Source organism: Muscardinus avellanarius, assembly GCF_963383645.1.
Source record: "Muscardinus avellanarius genome assembly, chromosome: 12".
NCBI classification, from domain to species: domain Eukaryota; kingdom Metazoa; phylum Chordata; class Mammalia; order Rodentia; family Gliridae; genus Muscardinus; species Muscardinus avellanarius.
Window position 1 is genome coordinate 15,129,907 of NC_137798.1, and position 21,973 is coordinate 15,151,879.

At 46.0% G+C, this 21,973-nt stretch overlaps 1 protein-coding gene across 1 annotated transcript; it reads left to right on the forward strand.

The window, feature by feature from the left end:
* Positions 1 to 236: 236 nt before the first annotated feature.
* On the forward strand, positions 237 to 21,711 carry CCPG1 (cell cycle progression 1; the record flags this gene model as incomplete). The annotated part of the gene is made up of 8 exons (XM_080707043.1): positions 237 to 296; positions 2,772 to 2,892; positions 8,131 to 8,328; positions 10,538 to 10,621; positions 12,586 to 12,834; positions 15,007 to 15,128; positions 17,993 to 19,380; positions 21,522 to 21,711. 8 exons carry the CDS (start codon positions 237 to 239, stop codon positions 21,709 to 21,711), a joined length of 2,412 nt encoding a protein of 803 aa, XP_080563169.1.
* Positions 21,712 to 21,973: the final 262 nt, after the last annotated feature.

Sequence of the window (21,973 nt, forward strand, 5' to 3'; positions counted from 1 at the left end):
GGCTCTATAGGCTCTCACTAAGTTGCTGAAGGTCTTCGCTGGCCTCGATCCTCCTGTCTCAGCCTCCCAAGCGCTAGGATTACAGGCGTGCGCCACCTTGCCAAGCCCTATCCTGTCCTGATTGTAAATCTGCGTGGGTCGTTTCGGTCTCATCTGGGAGGCAGCAAGATCTTCCCATGGAATTTTAAAAATGCATCCCCCAAGTCATTATGTTCTTGTATTTGTAGACCTGGAAAATGTCTGATAATTCCAGTGACAGCGATTCATCCTGTGGCTGGACTGTCATCAATCATGAGGTACGCCATTTAGTACTTTTTAAGAGGCAGTTTATAACCTTACAGTGTGAGCTGTGCTGCAAGCCCTTCTCGGACGGCCAGCGGCTTCCTGCATCCAAGCTGAAGCCAGTTTCTCCTGCGTTGCACGTAGATCAGGCCTGTGCCTGGTTTTTTGGTCCTGGGACTTGAACCCAGGGGCATTCTGACTCTGAGCTCCACTCCCGGCCCTGCCTTTTGTTTTTATTTATTTTTATTTTTTATTTTTGGTGGTACTGGGGTTCCTGGAAACCCTTCACTGGGCTACACTCCCAGACCTATTTTATACTTTTTAAATTTGGAAACAAGGTCTCTGAAGCCAGTGCGGCTGGCTTCGAACCTGCGCGATCCTCCTGTCTCCGCCTCCTGAGCGCGGGGATTACAAGTGTGCGCCACCACGCAGGGCTTTTTGTTTTTATTTTTGACGCAGGTTGTCCATAAGTTGATCGCAGGTTGTCCATAAGTTGATCGTCTTAGTATTGTTGAGGTTGTCCTTGGACCTGTTATCCTCCTGTCTCTGCCTCCCAGGTACCGAGCGTGTGCTACCATGACCAGCTTTTTGTTGGGCTTCACCTACATTCTTAGTTATTAAAAAAAATACTCAGTGGTGTAGATTGTTATAATTCTCATTCTGTAGTTAAGTAGTGGAAATTTAGAAAGTTCAAGGAATTTGGCCAAGATTATGCAATTAGAAAAATATCCAAGCTGGGTTGGGCATGTAGCTCAGTGGTAAAATGCCTATTTAGCCCCTGGCAGGCCCTCGGCTTCATTCCCCAGCACCATAAACATGAAAAAAGAAAAATCCAACCTGGAAAGATTTTTTTGTTTTTTTAGTGCTGGAGTTTGAACCCTGTGGCATTCTACCACTAACTACGCCCCTAGTCATATTTTTTATTTTTATTGGAGTCTCACTAATTCATGGGGGCCTCGCTAAGTTGGCTGAGGCTGGCAGTGAACCTCTCAGCCTCCAGCTCTGGTTTTGAACAGAATGGTCCAAAGGAAAATGGAGCAGGAAGATGGAAACATCTGTTCCAATTGTGTTAAGTCATGAACAGGAAAAAGACTTGGTCAGACTGTGATTACAAAATGTGCTTCACGCCCTTAATCCCAGGACTTGGGAGGCTGAGACAGGAGGATCACAGGTTCGAGGACAGCCTCCGCAAGCAGTGAGACTCTCAGCAACCTAGTGAGACCCTGTTCAGAATACATACACAAAATAGGGCCGGGGTGTAGCTCCAGGGTCGATGCCCCGGGCTTATTCCCCACTACCGCACAAACGAAAATGATGCTTCATAATAGAAATATGTGTAAGATAAATATACGTGACCAGTTTGTGCATTGGTTTATGTTCTCACACTGGTTTACCAGAGAAACTGTTAGATGTTGATGAACAGAAACAATGAAATAAAAATCGGCATATTCAGTTTCCTTTTTCAAAGCCATGCCTGGTTTTGTTTACAATTTTAGTGGATTATTTATATGTTCTCGTTTTTAGGTTCTTGAAGTCTCACTTCATTAATATTTGTGTGTGTGTGTGTGTGTGTGTGTGTGTGTGTGTGTGTGTGTGTCACTGGGCGTTTAACCCAGGGGCATTCTACCTCTGAGCTGCAGCTCCAGCCTTTTTTAGTTTTGAGACAGGATCTTTGTGTGTGTGGGGGTACCGGGGGGGTGGAACCCAGGAGCTTTCTACCTCTGGGCTACACTCCTAGATCTATTTTCTATTTTATTTGGAAACAGGGTCTCACTAAGTTGCCGAGAGCCTCACTCAGTAGCTGAGGCTGGCTTCGAACCTGCGCGATCCTCCTGTCTCAGCCTCCCCAGCGCGGGGATGACAAGCGTGCCCACCGCACCCGGCTTGAGTCAGGATCTTGATGGCTGTCTTTGAGCCTCTCATCCTCTGTCCCTGCCTCCCAAATACTGGGATTACAGGTGTGCCACCATGCCTGGTTTGTAGTCATTTTTTTTGCAGTATTAGTGATGGAACCCAGGGGTATTCTACCTCTGAGCAGCATTCCCAGCCCTATTTTTTTTATTTATTGTGAAACAAGGTCTCACTGAGTTGAAAAAGGGCCTCACTGAGCTGAGGCTGGCTGCAAACCATGATCTTCCTGTTTCAGCCTCCCAAACGCTGAGATTACAAGCGTACATCCGACTTGAACTTTATTTGTGGTACTGGGGATGGAACCCAGGGGCACTCTACCTCCAAACTACACCCCCAGCCCTTTTTTAATTCTTTTTTTTTTTTTTGAAACAGGGTCTCACTGAGTTGCCAAGGGCCTCACTAAGTAGCTGAGGCTGGCTTTGACCCTGTGCGATCTCCTGTCTCAGCCTCTCAAATGCTGGGATTATAAGCGTGCCCCATCACTCCAGGCAGGATTTTTATTAATTAAAGCATATGGACATAGAATAAAATCAGCTTTAAGGAGCCTGTAGGCAGATGACTGACTCACTTTTCCACAGGGGTCTGAAGTGGAGATGGTGAGTTCTGTTACAGCAAGTGGCACCTCTGAGCTCTCCCCAGAATGTTCATCTTTAGAGCAAGAAGAGCAGGAGGTACAAGTACTGCAGACCGAGCAGGGAGGTAAGTTGTTAAGTTTTGCTTTAAAATAAGAGGTGTGTGTAACCTCGCCGTCTAGGAAGTCAGCCTTCCTGGAAGTCTGATGCCGCGCTCGCAGTAGCGTGGAGTAGGCACACAGCGGCGTGGCCCAGGGAAGGCGCGCAGAACCCGGCGTCACACGTGCGCCAGGGCGTTCGATTACCGCTGTAGTCTTGAAGTATCAAGTTAACCTTCATGTATCACGTGGTTGGTAGGACCTCTTTGGCGCTTGTGTTTATATTTACTTGCCATTATTATTGGGCGGCTATAATGTCCAGAATTACTCATCAGAAGCAACTTGTTTGACTTGTCTCCAGTCGCAGACGTTCTGTGGAGTTCTTGAGTTAGACTTCAGTAAAATGCTCTGTCACCACGAACTCTATTTTGTCTGTTGTAGAAAACTCCCTATGGAGTTTGACGTGCACTTTATTTTGATACAGAGAAATAGTCATCCCAGATACTTGCTGTGTAGTCTTTTCCTTTTTGTAGTACAAGGGATTGAAACCAGATGCGTTCTACCTCTGAGTTTCACCCCTGGCCCTTTTTAATTTTTAAATTTTTTTTTTGTGGTGCTAGGGAGATTGAACCCAGGGGCATTTTTACCTCTAAGCTACATCCCCAGCCCTATTTTTTATTATTATTATTATTATTATTATTATTATTATTATTATTATTTGAAACAGAGTCTCACTGTGTTGCAAAGGGTCTCACTAAGTAGCCGAGGATGTCTGAATCGCAATCCTCCTGTCTCAGTCTCCCAAGTACTGGGATTACAAGTGTGTGCCACCATGCCTGGCTGGTCCCATTTTTATTTTTACTTTGAAACGGTCTCACTAGGTGAGAGTCGCACTACTTGTTGAGAATAGTTATGTGCCATCAAACCTGGGTGTTATTTTTGAAGTTGGGTTAAAAAACCAAGATGTAGGCCAGGCATGGTGGGCACGCTTGTAATCCCTGCGCTTGGGAGGCTGAGATCCAAGCCAGCCTCAGCTGCTTAGTGAGGCCCTGTTTCCAAATATAAAAAATATTCCAGAGTTAAGGAAGCCCCCTTGGGTTCTACCTCCAGGACCAGAAAACAAAAACAAAAACAAAAAACTAGCTGGGCATGGTGGTGGCACACGCTTGTAATCCCAGCATTCAGGAGGCTGAGATTGGAGGATCGTGGTTCGTGGACAGCCTCAGCTACTTAGGCCCTCTGCAACTTATTGAGACCCTGTTTCAAAATAAAGAATAAGAAACAGGCAGGGGTGTAGCTTGGAGGTCGAATGCCCTGGGTTCCATCCCCAGACCCGCAAAAACATAAGAACAAAACAAAACAAAAACAAGTTGTGGTGCATGCCTGTAATCCCATTACTTGGGAGGCTGAGACTAGAGTATCCCAGATTCTAAGCCAGCCTCAGCAATTTACTGAGGACCTATTTCAATATAAAGAATAAAATTTAGCTGGGTGTACCTCAGAGGTAGAACGCCCTGGGTTGGTACCACACACACAAATGCTTTAAAATGGAAACACACTTGCAATCCCAGTACTCAGGAGGCTGGGACTGGAGGATTGCAGGTTCATGCCAGTTTCAGGAATTTAGCAAGGTGTTCTGCCACTTATGGGACCTTTGTGAGACCTTTTTTCAAAATAAAAAGGGGCTTGGCTTGGTGTATAGCTTGGAGGGAGGAATACCCCTGGGTTTCATTCTCAGTATCACCAAAAAACAAAAAAGTAAAGAAGTAGAACATTTCCCTCTGAGGAGAGTAATGTATCCAGGTTAGATATGGCAGATTTTAGTTAAGTTTTTTTTTTTTGGTGGTACTGGGAATGGAACCCAGAGGCTTTCTACCTCCAGGCTATACTCCCAGACCTATTTTTTATATTTTATTTGGAAACAGGGTCTCACTAAGTTGCTGAGAGCCTCACTAAGTAGCTGAGGCTGGCTTCGAACCTGTGCGATCCTCCTGTGGATTACAAGCATGCGCCACCACGCCCGGCTTTTAGTTAAGTTTTTAAGCTTACATGTTGATTACTATTTTCATTTGGATGGTGATGAAAATCATTGTGGATCAGATCCCATCGAGTGTCTGAAAGCTATGAATGGTATTTTTTGTGGTACTGGGGATGGAACTCAGGAACATTCTACCTCCAAGCCACACCCCCAGCCCTATTTTTTTCTTATTTATTTATTTATTTATTTATTTATTTATTTATTTATTTATTTATTTATTTTTTTGTGATCCTGGGGATGGAACCCAGAGGCATTCTACCTCTAAGCTACACTCCCAGCTGTATTTTTTACTCTTTTTGATTTTTTTTAAATTAAGATTTTATTAATTTAGTTTTTCTGGACTTTTTTTTTGTGGTACTGGGGTGGAACCCAGGGGCTTTCTACCTCTGGGCTACACTCCCAGACCTATTGTATAATTTATTTGGAAACAGGGCTACTCTTTATTTTGAAAGTGTCTCACTGAACTGTGGAGGCCCTCACTAAGTAGCTGAGGCTGTCCTCGAACTGCCAGCCTCCCAGAGGCTGGGACTACAAGTGCGTGCCACCACAACTGGCTTAAAGTTCTGACTTTTTTGTTCCCAGCCATTCGAATGGTGGCATCGTTAGGATTGTTTTTATTACTGGGGTTGGACCTGGGGACATCTCCAGGTGAAAGCTTCAGCCCTCTTGCTCTCTTGTTTTGATTCAGAATCTCCTAAGTTGCTGAGGCCATCCTGGTCCCTGCAGGCCTCCAGTCTCAGCCTCCAAAGCTACTGGGGTTACAGGTGTGCACCACCACACCCAGCCTGTAGCGAGCAATTTGAATGAACTTTTAGGAAGTCAGAAAATGTGCAGCCAGGTATCAGGGGATCTTTTTCATATTAACAGGCTCTTACAAATGTCTTGGACTCAGAGATGGCATTACAATGTAGAACCTTTATTTAATCAGATTATTTAGATTTGAGTTCTTAGTAGGTTCTAAATGAGTTTAGCTCAATAGTTAAAATTGTTCCTTCACACCGGGCATGGTGGCGCACACTTGTAATCCTAGCGCTTTGGAAGCTGAGCAGGAAGATCGTGCAGGTTCGAACCCAACTGCAGGTACTTAGTGAGGCTCTCAGCAACGTAGTGAGACCCTTTTCCCCAATAAGTATAAAATTGTCCCCTCATAATTTGAAACAGTTGTGTTAGCAACAGTAGAGTGGTTGTTATAACTGACATTTCATTAAATCTGCTTTAACTGAAAATAGATTTTATCTATACTGCATATATGTATGACATGAACGATAACAATAAGTGCGAAAATAATTTTGTTAATCTTTATATCAGAAAACAGCCAGAATGACATATTGATAATGGGGGAAACCGATCGCGCAGCTGTGGAAGAAATTGGTTCAGCCACTGAGGTAAATTCATACTGTTTTGTGAATGTATGTAAGCATTTTTATTAGAGAATACCAGTTGAAGTCTCTTTTTTTTTTTTTTTTTTTTTTTTTTGCGGGTCTGGGGATGGAACCCAGGGGCATTTGACCTCCAAGCTACACCCCCTGCCCAATTTTTTATTCCTTTTTTTTTTTTTTTTTTTTTTTTGGGTGGTACTGGGGGTGGAACCCAGAGGCTTTCTACCTCCGGGCTATACTCCCAGACGTATTTTATACTTTATTTAGAAACAGGGTCTCACTAAGTACCCGAGGCTGCCTTCGAACCTGTGTGATCCTCCTGTTTCAGCCTCCCAAGCATGGGAATTACAGGTGTGCGCCACCACGCCCGGCTTATTCTTTATTTTTGAAATAGGGTCTCACTGAGTTGCAGAGGGCCTCACTAAGTAGCTGAGGCTGTCTGCGAACTGTGAGATCCTCCGATCTCAGCCTCCTGAATGCTGAGATTACAAGCATGTGCCACTATGCCCGGCCCAGACCTATTTTATATTTTTATTTGGAAACAGGGTCTCTTAAGCCAGCAAGGCTGGCTTTGAACCTGCGTGATCCTCCTGTCTCCGCCTCCCAAGCGCGGGGATTACAAGTGTGCACCACCACGCCCGGCTGAAGTCTCTATTTCTATTAATGCATTTTAGTCCTACTGAAATTTTAAATAATTGAGAATTTTTAGAATTCACAGATTGGTCAGTTTTTTTTTCTTTTGCAGGTCTGGGGAGGGAACCTAGGGTCATTCTGCCTCCGAGCTACACCCCCTGCCATATTTTTATTCTTTATTTTGAAACCGGGTCTCACTGAGTTGCAGAGGGCCTCACTAAGTAGCTGAGGCTGTCCACGAACCGCGATCCTCTAGTCTCAGCCTCCGGAATGCTGGGATTGCAAGTAATGCTGGGATTACAAGCAATGCTGGGATTACAAGCGTGCGCTACCATGCCCGGCATACCACGCCCTATTTTTAAATTTCATTAAAATTTTTTTTTTGTTATTGGGGATGGAACCAAGAGCATTCTAGCTCTTAGCTACATTCTCAGCCTGATTTTATTCTTTTATTTTGAAACGGGGTGTCACTAAGGTGCAGCCAACCGTACTACTTTCTGAGCCTGACTGTGAACCTGCGATCCTCCTGTCTCAGCCTCCAAGTACTGGGATTACAGGCATGCGCCACCATGCCCAGCTGACCCTGTTTCAAAATAAAAAATAAAATTGAGCTCTGTGGGGCAGTGCTGGCTTTTGATACTTGCATTCAGGAGGGTGAGACAGGAGGATCGCGGTTGGTGGACAGCCTCAGCTCCTTAGTGAGGCCCCCTCTGCAACTCAGTGAGACTTTTTGCAAAATAAAGAACAAAAAACAAGGCTGGGGTGTTGCTCCGAGGTAGAAGGCCCCTGGGTGCCTCCCCAGTACCACAGGAAAGAGTACATTTTGCTTGTTTAAGTGTTGTGAATATTCAGTCTCTCGTTGACCACAGCGATTCTCAGGGTAAATCAGTGTTTTAAGTGCAAGTGCACTGAACGTTCATGGATCGTCTGCCTTGAGCCGCTCTGAACCTATTCTGTGGGTAGAGGATACAGTGAGTTCTTAGTGGCCTTGTATAAGGAAATAAAGTTAGACCTTTTATATATACGCACGTATTCGCGAGACAAGTGGCGGCGCAGCTTGGTGTTTGGTCCCCGGTACTGGGGGTGGGGGGAGAGTCATTCATTTCGTCTTGCAATACTGTAATATTAGGTTTACTATACATGGACTCTGTAGGGCATATGAAGCTCTTAAATAATTATTTGGTTTATTTTTTCTAAAATCCTGATTCTTCAGGCAGAAGAAGAGAAATCACCTGTAGACAATGTGTATTTTGGGACTGCCAGCGAGGACTCTGATATCGTTACCCTTGAGCCACCTAAGGTAGAAGACAGTGGGAATCCAGAAGTGTCCATTGTTGAAGAAGGGCAGGATTCCGAAGGCTTTAACATGGGCTCTTCTTCTAGCAGCCAGTATACATTCTGTCCTCCAGAAACTGGTAAGAGCTTTGTGACTATTATTCTCTGTGACGCAGGGTTCAGGAGACTTTAGCGAGCTGGGCGTGGTGGCACGCTTGTAATCCCAGCATTTGGGAGACTGAGACAGGAGAATCGAAGGTTCGCAGGCAGCCTCAGCTCCTTAGTGAGGCCTTCTGCAACTCAGTGAGACCCTGTTTCAAAATAAAGAATAAAAAATAAGGCTGTAAAGCCCGGTGTGGTGGGGCACGCTTGTAATCCCCGCGCTTGGGAGGCTGAGACAGGAGGATCACGCAGGTTTGAAGCCAGCCTCAGCTACTTAGTCAGGCTCTCAGCAACTTAGTGAGGCCCTGTTTCAAAATAAAATATAAAAAAAATAGGTCATTCTAGTTTAAGCCTATAAGATGTCAAGTAGAGATCTCAGCCATCTCCTTTAAAGAGGACTTACTTTTAGTGTATCTGTAGAGTCTGAGAGCATTACTCAGCTGTCTACCCCCCTGATGTTCTTAGTGGTTAGAGGTCAGAGCAGCATCCCTGGTCCTTCAGGGTCTTTGCGTGCACAGAGGAGTGGTTCTGGGCCTGCAGATATGCTCAAGTCTGTAGGAAATGGAGTTGGAAATCACCTATGCACATACTCTCCTCTCTGGATTACTTGTAATATTGAATATAATGCAAACGCTTGTTACATTGCATTGTATAGGGATTGACAAGAAAAGAAGTCTCCATGTGTTCAGTACAGATGCAGTATTTTTTAAACATTTCCATCCATTGTTGGTTGAACCCAGGGTTGCAAGATCATACAGTTAATGCAGGGTGATGTATATTTACTTATGAAGATGTCATATAACTAGCTTTAAAATCCAACAAGGTAATCAAAATTTAGGGTTTTGTTTTGTTTTGTACTGGGGGTGGAACCCAGGGGCCCTTTACCTCAGGGCTGTACTCCCAGACCTATTTTATAATTTATTTGGAAATGGTCTCACTACGCTGCTGAGAGCCTCACTAAGTAGCTGAGGCTGGCTTCGAACCTGTGTGATCCTCCTGTCTCAGCCTCCCAAGCGCGGGGATGACAAGTGTGCCCACCACGCCCGGCTTAAAATTTAGTTTTCTTTGAACAAGATTCATCTGCATTCGTGTAGTCCTCGTTTCCTCCCCTCAGGCCTGCTTTGCGGACGTGCATGGACAGAGCAGTCAGCGCTGCAGTGGGTGTGAGGCTGAGGGCCTGGGTCATATGTGACAAAACACAGGCTGCCCACTGGACACCTCAACCCATTATTCTAATGTTTTAAACTTTATTCTTTTTGAACTTAGACTTGGGAATTTTACAGACTTAGCTAACAGGAATAGTTTATTATGTGTAGTTTTTTTTTTGTGTGTGTGTGGTACTGGGGCTGTAACTTAGAGGGTTTCTACCTCCAGGCTATCCTCCCAGACCCATTTCATATTTTATTTGGAAACAGGGTCTCACTAAGTTGCTGAGAGCCTCACTAAGTAGCTGAGGCTGGCTTCCAACCCTTGCGATCCTCCTGTCTCAGCCTCCCAATCGCGGGGATTACAAGCGTGTGCCACCACGCCCGGCGTATTAAGTGTATTTTAACCATTGTTATTTCCTAAGGGAATTATTTCAATGTACAAAATGTGACAAAAATAAACAAAGATGAATTTTTGAGTTGTACAGAAAATACCATGCAGCCGCGCATGTGTCAGGCTTTCTGGGATAGGATCTTCAGCCAGCTCTGTCCTTGGGTGGACATCGCAGTGAGCTTCCAGGAAGCAGGCTGCTTGCGGCCTGTGGGCAGGCGGTGACCTCAGCGCGGTGAGCTTGGGGTGTCCTGCCGCATGGCTGCTGTCAGTGCCGTGCCTAACTGCAGCACTGGCTGTTGACTTTCTGTTTCCTTTCCCTTACCTTAGTTTTTCTTGTGTTTTTTTTTAATTATATGAAATATTTTTAGTTAATTTGTTTATTCTTTTCCTTTCTTAGGATTTTAACTTGTTTTCCTTCTAAATTAGATTTTGATAGTAATCTGGTCTTTATTTAAGGACAATGCTAACTTCCTATGGCCTCTTGTCCCTAGAAGGTGAAGTTCGCAGCTAGCTACAGAGAAGTGTTGTACATATGGTTCTTAAAAAGCGTCATTATTTGATTCATTACAGATAAAACATTTTCAACTATTTCTTCTTTACTTCTTATATTAAAGCTCTATATGTCTTTTTCCTGTTTATTCCCAAAAGCAAGGTGGTGGGAGAAGTTGTGGAAGATTCCTGAGTGCATATGGGGCTGGGCTGAGCCTCCGGAACGCCAGGCGGCCTCCCGAGGTGCTGTGATGTTCCGGCCTTCTAGAGCTGAGGAAGCTAGTCATTGAGCCGCTCTAACCAGGCGTGGAGAGTAGATCTCACCAATAGCCGGCTACACTTACCGCATGCCTTCGCATTGCATGCTTGGATGGTGGACCAAGTTATTCATAAATGTTTTTACAAGTCTCAGTATTTCAGCTATTATATTAAAAAGATGGAAGTATCAGCTAAAGACCTGAAAATGGGCTAGGCTGGTTTGTTAGAATATGGTGAAGGCAGGGCCGGGTGTGGTGGTGCACGCTTGTAATCCCCGCACTTGGGAGGCTGAGACTGGAGGGTCGCACAGGTTGGAAGCCAGCCTCAGCTACTTAGGGAGGCTCTCAGCAACTTAGTGAGACCCTGTTTCCAAATAAAATAGAAAATAGGTCTGGGAGTATAGCCCTGAGGTAGAAGGGTTTCCAGAAACCCCAGTACCACCAAAAACAAAACAAAACCACACAATATGAATATATAATTGTATTAAAATTAATAATCTAAAAAACATAACCAGATGAGCCAGGCATGGGTGGCACACACTTGTAATCTCAGTATTTGGGAGGCTGAGACAGGAGGGTCGTGGTTCAAGGCCAGCCTCAGTGAGGCCCTCTGCACCTTACTGTTTCAAATTAAACAAGAAAAAATAGAGCTGGGGGTGTAGCTGGAAGATAGGATGCCCCGGGTTCCATCCCCAGTGCCTCAAAAAAAATAAGAAAAAAAGAGCATAACCAGATGAGCCTGATGGGCAGAAGGGCCAGCTCCAGAGATCTCTCCGCGGTATCTGTCTCACTAGACACTGGGCATGGCCGTGCTCAGTAGCGGCTTGTGCCTTGGTGCGTAGGAGAAGGTGAACTGAGCCCAGACGCCTGTGGGAGGCCACCTGACCTCACAGCGCCTGCTCTCTAGAGCATGAGTGCTGCTGCGGGGGAGCTCTGTTAGGTTTGCATCCACGCGCAGCCTGTCAGTGATTTCCTCCCGCTGCCCTGTGGAGGACCTTGGTGATTATCCCGTCACCAGATAGTGTGTTGAAATATGGAAGGATAGTAGGAAGTGATGTTTGCAGGGAATGTTTTCTGGCTGGAGATTTGATTTTGTGTGTGCAATTTCCCCCCATGTGCTTACTGTTTTAGTAAAGGAGAAGTCCTTAACACCAGGGCTAGCTGTGTGTCGCTTCCTCATGCTGACATATTTGCTAGGTCAAATCCATACCCTCCTCAAAGGCGGCGCTGCAGGGAGACTCAGGTGACCTGCACGCTTGTGTTACACGAGCACGCTGCGTCCTGACTGTGGGCTCGCAGGGTGGGAGGAGCACAGGAGCCACACGCCCTGAACACAGCCGGGTTGCTGGGCTTGGAGTCTCAGTGTTGGCTTATGTGCTTAACTTTGCAATTGCACATAAATTGTTGTATTTGAAACTGAATGAAGAGGGGAGTTTTCCTTTCCAGAAGCACTACGTGTCTGTTTCTGATAGCAGTGACATTAATGGGCTATGAGGATGAGTGACTGTTAAGCCGGTTAAGCCGGGCGTGGGGGCACGCCTATAATCCCAGGAGGGTTGCGGTTCGTGGCCAGCCTCAGCTACTGAGTGAGGCCCTCGGCAACGTAGTGAGACCTTGTTTTAAAACTAATAAACAATAGGGTCGGAGTGCAGCTCGTGGGTAGAGTGCCCCTGGGCTCCACCCCCAGTTCCATACGCACACAAGTGATTCTTAATACAAAGGGGTTGAAGGCACAGGGCCTCTCGAAGCACAAAGTGCTGCTTGACACTTGCCTGTGGACCCAGCTTGAGGCCTTGTTTTCGCTTCATGTTGATGAATTGAAAATTGTGTTGTGCTGTCCGCATGTAGAAATGCATGTAGGGATGGCCTGACCATTCTAAGTTGTGTTTACTTGGAAAGCTTTCCGAAAAATGTTAATACCTAATACCAACATTTTTCTTTTTAAAATAGTATTTTCATCTCAACCTAGTGATGATGAATCCAGTAGCGATGAAACCAGCCCTGCGCCCAGTCCTGCCGCTCGCCGCCGCCGCACCAGAAAGAAGACCGTGTCTGCCTCGGAATGCGAGGACCAGCCACCCGCGGCGCAAGAAGACCCTCCCCAGAAGCCCGGGGAACGCCGCCCCAGGGGCGCGCTCCCCAAGTGCGTCGCGCTCGCGCTGCTCGTTGCCCTTAGCGTGGGGTTTGGACACTTGTATGGCAAGTATTGAAGACGCTACAGCTGACTGAGAGCCTCTGTAGAGTGCGCGCTAGGAGGGAGCCGTCCTAGGAACTGTCCTCAGTGCCGGCCTTAAAGCTGGCCAACCGCGGCTGCGCCTCCACTTACTCAGTGCTAGTCAGGAACGTGGGCCAGGTGCAGCCACATGCACTGGAGGCCCAGTCTTCAAAACCTGTGTGTGAGCCCAGGAGTGCCAGGCCAGCCTGGGCAGCGTAGCCTGATTTCCGCTCAGAACAAGAATAAAGGCCCAACATGGAGGCACACACCTTTATAATCCAAGTTCTTCGGAGACTGAGAAAGGCTGATTGCAAAGTCAAGACCAGTCCCAGCAGTGAAGCCAGACTCCTCAGTAACCTAAATAAATAAACCCTTTACAAAATAACATGAAATAAGGTTGGGGTCTAGCACAGAGGTAGAATACCCTTGAATTTAATCCCCAGTAGCACCAAAAGCCCCCCCCACAAAACAAAAAGAATAAAACAGCCAGGTGTGGTGGCGCACGCTTGTAATTCAGCATTTGGGAGGCCGAGACAGGAGGATTGTGGTTCACAGATAGCCTCAGCTACTTAGTAGACCCTGTTTGAAAAAGTAAAAAAAAAAAAAAAAAAAAAAAAAACTGAGAAAAAAAATAGGGCTGGGGTGTAGCTCAGAGGTACAGTGCTCCTGGGTCCCATCCCCGGTACAGCACATAAATAAATACATAAACCAGTAGGGACTGTAAAGGTTTGAACGGTTGTGGGGGGTCGGTTCCCGGGACCTCTGTTAGGCTCCCGGAAACTAGTCCAGTAAAACTGCGGCTTCTTGTCCAGACTCAAGGATACATACTCACTAGTCTGAATTCTTGCTGAAGATTTAAATGAGTTTATTATTACAAAGATAAAAAAACAGGTTGTAGCTGTTATGGCACCATTAGAAAGCGGGAAAGCCAGAGCTTAGAGTATTTCCATTTAGCAGTCTCACAGAGAGAAGTATTTGAGACTGCACCTTCTATTCTTTCCTCTTGGATTTTTTTTTTAAGTATACTTTAAGAAGAAATGTGCATTTGGGAGGCTGAGACCGGAGGATCGTGGTTCGCGGACAGCCCTCTGCAACTTAGTAAAACCCTGTTTCAAAATAAAATAAAGAATAAAATATAGGGCAGGGCGTGTAGCTCGCAGGTCAGATAACCCTGGGTTCTGTCCCCAAACCCGCAAAAAAAAAAAAAAAAGGTATTAGCCAGGCATGGCGGTGCACATCTGTAACCCCAGTTCTTGGAAGGATTACAGGTTTGAGAACAACTTCATCCAGTCGTGACTCTCTACAGCAACCTAGTGAGACCCTGTTTCAAAGGCTTAGAGGTGGAACCCCTGGTTCTAACCCCAGTCAGGCACACACAAAAAGGTCATGCTGGGTGTGGTGGTTCATGCCTGGGAACCCAGTATTTGGGAGAGTGAGACAGGAAGATTGCAGGTTAAGGTCCAGCTTCAGTAATTTTGCAAGACCCTTACCAAGTTAGCAAAGCCCTGTTTCAAAATAAAAAATACCAGAATTGAAAGAAATGTTCAAAAGAGGCAGACATTTTCATTTCTCCATGTTGGCTGTGGGAAGAACAATAAAGCTGAGTGCCTTCAGTGTAGTAAGAACATGATTTTTTTTTCCCCTTGTGAGAGTAATGTGAGCTGGCTTGTTTTAATCAAAAGGATGGTGAGTTGCTTAAACGTTCCTGTGTCAAGCCAGGTGTGGTGGTGCATGCTTGTAATCCCAGTACTTGGGAGCCTGAGAAAAAGGGTCATAGGTTTGAGGCCAGCCTCAGCTACTTAGTGAGGTCCTCTGCAACTTAGTGAGACCCTGTTTCAAAAAATAAAAAATAGGGCTGTGGGTGGAGCTCGGAGGTAGAACGCATGTGCAGAAAAATTCTGCATGTGCTTTAAGTAAATTAAAAAAAAATTAACCTCTTTGGGTTGACTTGTATTACAATTTATATCTACTATCATTTGATGAATGATGTTGTGATTTTTTATTTATATAATCAGGATTTTTAGAGAACTCTAAAATGTGGATACTTTGAAAAAATGATCTTTTCCAGATTAAGTAGTTAGATTATATGTAGATGAAATATATCTTAAAATGTCAGTAATCATGATGTTACTTCTAATAACAGTTTTTCTTTGTAGGTACAATTCAGTTTCAGAATCATCAACAGTTAGTCAGAAAGATACATGAAGATGAATTGAATGATCTGAAGGCTTATCTTTCTCAATGCCAACTGGAACAAGACTCTTTTACGGATTCTAAGGTGTGTACCACTAGCAAATATTAAAAATGGTTACTAGTTAGTACTTTAGACCTTTAGATAAAAGTATGAAGGTTAACTGTGGATAATTACTTACAAGGTTCCTTCTCCATCCCAGGCGTTATCCTAGCATGCCTCGTGCCTCACTTATGCTCCTGTGGACCAAGCGTTAACTTCATGTTATAGTTGGGGAAGGGTTCTGAAGGGCCGCGTGTGCGCATGTGTGTGTGTGTGTGTGTGGGGGAGGGTATTGGTGATTGATCCCAGGGATAGTGTACCTATGAGCTATACCCCTAGCCCTATTTTTTAATCTTTAATTCTTTTTGGTTCTTGTATATTAAACCCAGGGGCATTCTACCTCTGAGCTATACCCTTAGCCCTATTCTTTATTCTTTATTTTGAAACAGGGTCTCCCTGATTGCAGAGGGCCTCACTAAGTAGCTTGAGGCTGTCCACGAACCGCGATCTTAATGTCTCAGCCTCTCAAGTACTGGGATTATAAGCATGTGCCACCACGCCTGGCTTATTTTTGAATGGTCTTGCTAGGTTGATGAGTCTCACTACTTGTTGAGCAGTCCTGGAACCCTCAGATCCTCCTCAAAGGCTGGGGTTACAAGTGTGCACCTCCATGCCTGGCTTTAAATAAATAAAATTATATCTACACCTAACTTCTCGCTTCAAAAAATGAACTGTATTGAGGCCAGCCTGGGCAAAATTAGCAAGACCTGCATCAACTTAGACCCTGTTTCAAAAGATAAAATTGAGCCAGTTGTGGTGGCACACGGTTTAATCTCAGCGTTCAGGAGGCAGAGACCAGAGACCGGGGAGGATCCGCAGTTTGCGGACAGCCTCACTATTTAATGAGGCTCTTTGCAACTCAGTGAGACCCTGTTTCAAAAAAAAAAAAAAAAAAAGCCGGGCGTGGTGACGCATGCTTGTAATTCCAGCATTCGGAGGCTGAGACCAGAGTATCACGGTTCACAGACAGCCTCAGCTACTTAGTGAGGCCCTCTGCAACTCAGTGAGACCTGGTTTCAAAATAAAGAATAACAAATAGGGCAGGGGGTGTAGCTCAGAGGTTGAATGCCTCTGGGTTCCATCCCCAGACCCGCAAAAAAAAAAAAAAGAATAAAAAATAGGGCTGAGGGTGTAGCTCAGAGGTAGAATGCCCCTCAGTTTAATCTCCAGTACTACCAAAAAAAATTGTAGATAGACTTTAACTTTTTAGAAGAGACAGTTTCTCTCCTTCAAGAAACAAAAGAAACAAGCCTTTAAGCCAGGCGTGATGGCGCACGCTTGTAATCCCCACACTTGGGAGGCGGAGACAGGAGGATCCTGCAGGTTTGAAGTTTAAGAGTCTCCGTTTCCAAATAAAATATAAAATAGGTCTGGGAGTGTAGCCAAGAGGTAGAAGGCCTCTAGGTTCCATCCACAGTACCACCAAAAACAAAAAAACAAAAAGAAAGAAACAAGCCTTTAGACCTACTTAAATTTCTTAAGACTGGGCGTGGTGCTGCACACTTGCAATCCCCTTGCTTGGGAGGTGGAGACAGGAGGATCGCGCAGATTCAAAGCCAGCCGCACTGGTGTAAGAGACCCTGTTTCAAAAATATATGTATAAAAAATAGGTTTGGGAGTGTAGCCCGGAGGTAGAAGGGCTTCCAGGAACCCCAGTACCACACACACAAAAAAAATTTCTTAGAGCATAAGTTGGCCTAGAAGCTAGTAAGAAATTATTACAAGGGGAAATACTAATCAGAAGTACTTTCTTTGTCTCTGAGTGCTTGGACTCAGACCCAGGACCCTAATGTGGTAGACAAGCTGTCTACCACTACACTTGTGGGGACTGGACGCGGGTGCCTTGCCACTGAGCCACACCCCAGCCCTGTTTTATTTTTGTTTAGAACTAGGGTCCTGCTAGGTTCCTGTGAGTCTTGCTAAATTGCTGAGGGTGGCCTTGAACTTAGCAGTTTTGCTCTCAGCCGCCCCACCTCCAGCCGGCTTTATGAAGTCGGATTAGTGAAAAGACAAGTTCTAATAACTTTTCCTTGTCTTTCAGTTCTTTCATGTTATTCTTAAATTGATAGGCCTACGGTACTTTTTTTGGGGGTGGTGCTGGGTTTGAACCCAGGTATTCCACCTCTGAGATACACCCTCAGCCCGATTTATTCTTTATTTTGAAACAGGCTCTCACTAAGTAGCTGAGGCTGGCCTCAAATCTGCCACCCTCCCGTCTCAGCTTCCCAAGTCCTGGGCTCACAGGCATGTGCCTTCACGCCTGACTTCACAGCACATTTTCTCTTGCATATGATACTTCCAGTTTTATTCTACTTAAATATGTAGGGGACAGTGCCTATGGAAATAACTGAAAGTTTATGTGCCATTATATCTTTTTTTTTTTTTTTTTTTTTTTGGTGGTACTGGGGTGGAACCCAGGGGCTTTCTACTTCTGGGCTACACTCCCAGACCTATTTTATACTTTATTTGGAAACAGGGTCTCACTAAGTTGCCGAGAGCCTTACTAAGTAGCTGAGGCTGGCTTTGAACCTGTGCGATCTTCCTGTCTCAGCCTCCCAAGCGCGGGGATTACAAGCGTGGGCTGCCATGCCCAGCGGGGCATAAAGTTCTAAATTCATTCTTTTTTTTGCGGTACTGGGGATGGAACCCAGGGGCATTCTACCTCCAAGCTATACCTCCAGCCCTAGTTTTTATTCTTCATTTGGAAACAGGGTCTCACTGAGTTGCTGAGGGCCTCAGTAAGTAGCTGAGGCTGTCTGCGAACCTGGATTGTCTTGTGTCAGCCTCCTGTACACACCACCACGCACAGCTTCCAAATTAATCTTTTAAAGCACTTTTTTTTTTTTTAGTTATTGAAAGAAAACCTTGCAAGATGTTGGACTGTTACTGATGCAAAGAAGATGTCCTTTGAAACTCAGAAGAAGGATCTTGTTGCAGAAAACGAGAATTTACGAGTATCCCTGGAGAAGGAAGAGAAATCGCTGTGGATGTTACAGGAGGAGTTAGGAGAGCTGAGAGAACAGATCCGAGTGTTGGAAGACCGAGGGAGGAGCACCGAGCCTGGCGCAGAGAGCACGGAGCTGCGGCAGCACCTCGAGCAGGAAAGGCAGAAGGCCAGCGCCTGCCTCGGCCAGAGGGAGGCCCTGCACGCGGAGGCCGCGGCGCTGAAGGACGCGCTGGAGCGCGAGAGGCTGCGGGCCAGCGCCCTGAGCTCCGAGCTGCAGCGGCTGAGGGCCGCCCAGGCGCGGCGCGGCCCTGAGCCCCAGGACAAGCAGGTCGCCGCCCTGCGGGAAAGACTGGCCGAGCTGGAGCAGAAGCTCACCTTCGAGCAGCAGCGCTCTGATCTGTGGGAGAGACTGTACGTTGAGACGAAAGATCAGAAGGGAGCACAAGAGACTGACGGAGGGAGGAGGGGCGGCAGCGGGGGCCGCAGGGCCAGGGCCAAGCCGAAGGAGACGCTCCTGGGGACGGTGAAGGAGACCTTCGACGCCATGAAGAACTCCACCAAGGAGTTTGTGAGGCACCACAAGGAGAAAATCAAGCAGGCTAAGGAGGCTGTCAAGGAAAACCTGAAAAAGTTCTCCGATTCCGTCAAGTCCACTTTCCGACATTTTAAAGACACCACCAAGAATATCTTTGATGAAAAGAGCAACAAAAAGTTCGGTGCTCCGAGAGAGGGAGCAGCTGGAAACCCGAGGACGGCTTTTAACGACGATGCATATCCACGTTATCAGGCACCTGCCGGAAGGCACGGCCACAGAGGCCCTGGCAGGCCAAGGGACGGGAGGCAGGGGAAGCCAGTCCATTCCCAAGAACCCAGGAGGAACCCGGACTCCGAGAAGCACAGAGCCGAGCAGGACTGCAGGGAGGGGCCTCCTTGCAGAAAGGCGTGTGCTGGTGTGCCGGAGTGCACAGGCGCAGCGTCCCCGAACCCCGTGGACCAGGTGGCGCCTGTGAGGATAGATGAGTTTAGATGGTTGGTCCAGACATACTTACTGCAAGAGCTGCGTGCTTTTAACCACTGGAAGGAGCTGGATCAGTTCATCAGTAAGTTCTTCCTAAATGGCGTCTTTGCCCACGGCCAGAAGTGCTTCACGGACTTCGTTAATGACGTTAAGGATTATCTTAAGGACATGAAGGAGTACCAAGGAGATCATGATGGAGCGTTTGAGAAGCTGGATGGGTTTATATACAGACACGTCCTCGCCCACACTCTCCCCCACCCCTACGGACCCAGGTCGGTTTATATCAAGCCATGTTATTATAATAGTTTCTAACAAGTTATATATGGGTAGATTTTTATCATTGGACCAGTTTCTTGGAAGGTTACTGTTTGTGAGAGACACCTTTTATTGTTACCAAAAATGTAGAATAAGTTGAAAGAGTTTTAAAATTAGGTATTTATAATTGAAAATTCGTTATAATGTAATCATCCTCTTTTTTCCTTTTTGTGGTCCTGGGGGTGGAACCCAGGGGCTTTTCTACCTCCGGGCTACACTCCCAGCCCTATTTTATATTTTATTTGGAAACAGGGTCTCACTAAGTTGCTGAGAGCCAGCTGAGGCTGGCTTCGAACCTGTGTGATCCTCCAGTCTCAGCCTCCCAAGCGTGGGTATTACAAGCGTGCACCACCACGTCCGGCTTTTAACACAATCACTTTGATGAGCAGATGGTTTTATTTATATTGTAGAAAATCTATTAGGATATATAAATCCTATTTTGACCAATTTCGGTTCTTTTCTGAATAGTTTATATGAAAAGATAATCTTTTATTTACTCACTAGGAGTAAACACAGATTTACAGTTCTAGTTCCCACCTGTTTTCATTTGTCCATTCCGTATGCCAACTTAATTATTATATAATACGTAGTGCAGAATTATTGATAAGGGTAGTGGCGTGATCAGGGGCATACTCAGCAAGCCAGAAATTCCTATTAGTAATATGTGTGTTTCCTAATATCTTGTTGCTCATTATTGGCTTTTATTTCTGTAACACAAGCTCTCCTAATATTCAGATGTTAGCTTTTTACCTTGGAGATACTCATATCTCTGTTCTTATGAATAAACGTGATGTGTCTATAAAATAATGAGAGATTCTGGTGTCTTCAGTCATCACTGTCTCGTGCTGTAATGAGCCAGTGTTGGAGCCAGCCTTGAGGAAGCACGAGGTTCTCGCTGTGAAGGGGCTCACAAGAAAATCGCAGTGCCGCCCTGGGGCGCAGGGTGACCTGGGACGTGTGGAAGCCCTCGGTCTCGAGGGAGGCAGCCTTTGAGATAAACTTATTTTAAACTAGCTTTTCATGAAGAAATGAGAATTAGCTACACACAGAAGGCCTCTCACTGAAAGGAAGGCCGTGTGCAAAGTCTTGGAGCTATGATGTTTAAGGAAGCTGACAAGTTAGTGCGGGGGGTGGAAAGAGATCCTAGCCCCATCTTATGCAAAGTGCTTGTCTTGCAGCCGTTGGAGAACTTGTGAAGAATTGCTAAGTGGGTAGGGTTTTACTGCCTTTTAGGTGACTGGGGGCAGCCTGGAGAATTGGTAGGTGTGAAGTTAGAAAGAAGGGGTCTGTACATACAGCCAGGCCTGGCCAGCCAGGGGCAGGGGCGGGAGGAGGGAGTGTGGGATAGGAGGGGCATCTTAAGCCAGGTACACAGCGCGGCAGTCACCGTTCTGGCGGAGGAGTAGGAAGTGCTCATAGCTGCTGTGTTTCTGGGGTCGTGGTAGCTGTGGGCCAGAGGTCCTGGAGATGCTGACAGTGTGCTCGAGGGATTGTGGGCGCTCATGCGGCCCCCTCGCCCAGACGCCGGGGTCTGCACCGGGAGGGTTAGCATACTCCGGGGTCTCCAGCCTCGGGGTAGGCTCACGCAGAGCCCTGTTAAAGAGACACTTAAAGGTGCCAACTGCTTAAACAGAAAGCTGACTGGAAACTTGGATGGCACACACTAACTTGAGGTGTGGCCGCAGGCCGAGGGGAGCAGTGTAGACATGGTGAGCTTTTGCCGCAAGGGGAAAAGGTGAGGCTTTGTAAAGGGTAGACACGTTTCTGCTGAGGGGTAGAGCCAGTGGTGGATCTGCTTTTCTGGGAAGGAGGAGAACTAACTAATGGGCACACCTCATTATTTTATTGCCACCTCCCGTCTCTTGCCGTCCATTGAGTACCTCCCCACTCCCACTGTGGTTACGTGTGTTCTTCACCCCATGGGGTGCAAGCTGTCACTCACTGACCTCCCTCCTCAGGGTTTGGGCAACCCTCTAGTAACATCTTTTTTCAGAGTGTTCATATTAATTAAGATTAATGGAGAAAAACATTAATAGTGTTTTTAATTTGAATACACTGAACTCTAACGTAAATGAAAAAATGTGTTTACTACTTTCAGTCGACCTGATAAAAAGCAACGTATGGTAAATATTGAAAACTCAAGGCATCGCAAACGACAGCAGGAGCACCTTCAGCCACAGCCTTGTGAAAGGGAAGGTAAATGGCACAGATACGGCTGCGCTAACGGGCGACACACGGCAAGCCTTGAAATAGAGCTGGGGCAGTTACCTTTCGGCCCTAAGTACTGAATTCATGATTTACATTAGAAAACTAAGACGTGTGGGTGCTTTCTACAATGTTTTGGTGTTGATACTAAGATGAAGTTCTCAAGATGACGGTGTCTTCATTTTTAAGTTTGGTGGCTTTATATTATTACTCGGAAGCAGCAACCCAAAGCTTGCTAACCTGCATTTTCCTGTAGTTTAACTTTGTTGAATTATTATTTGTTGGCAATGGAAAAAATGGTAGTTCTATTGAGAGAGGCGGGCATGCATCAGGTTTTGTGCATGA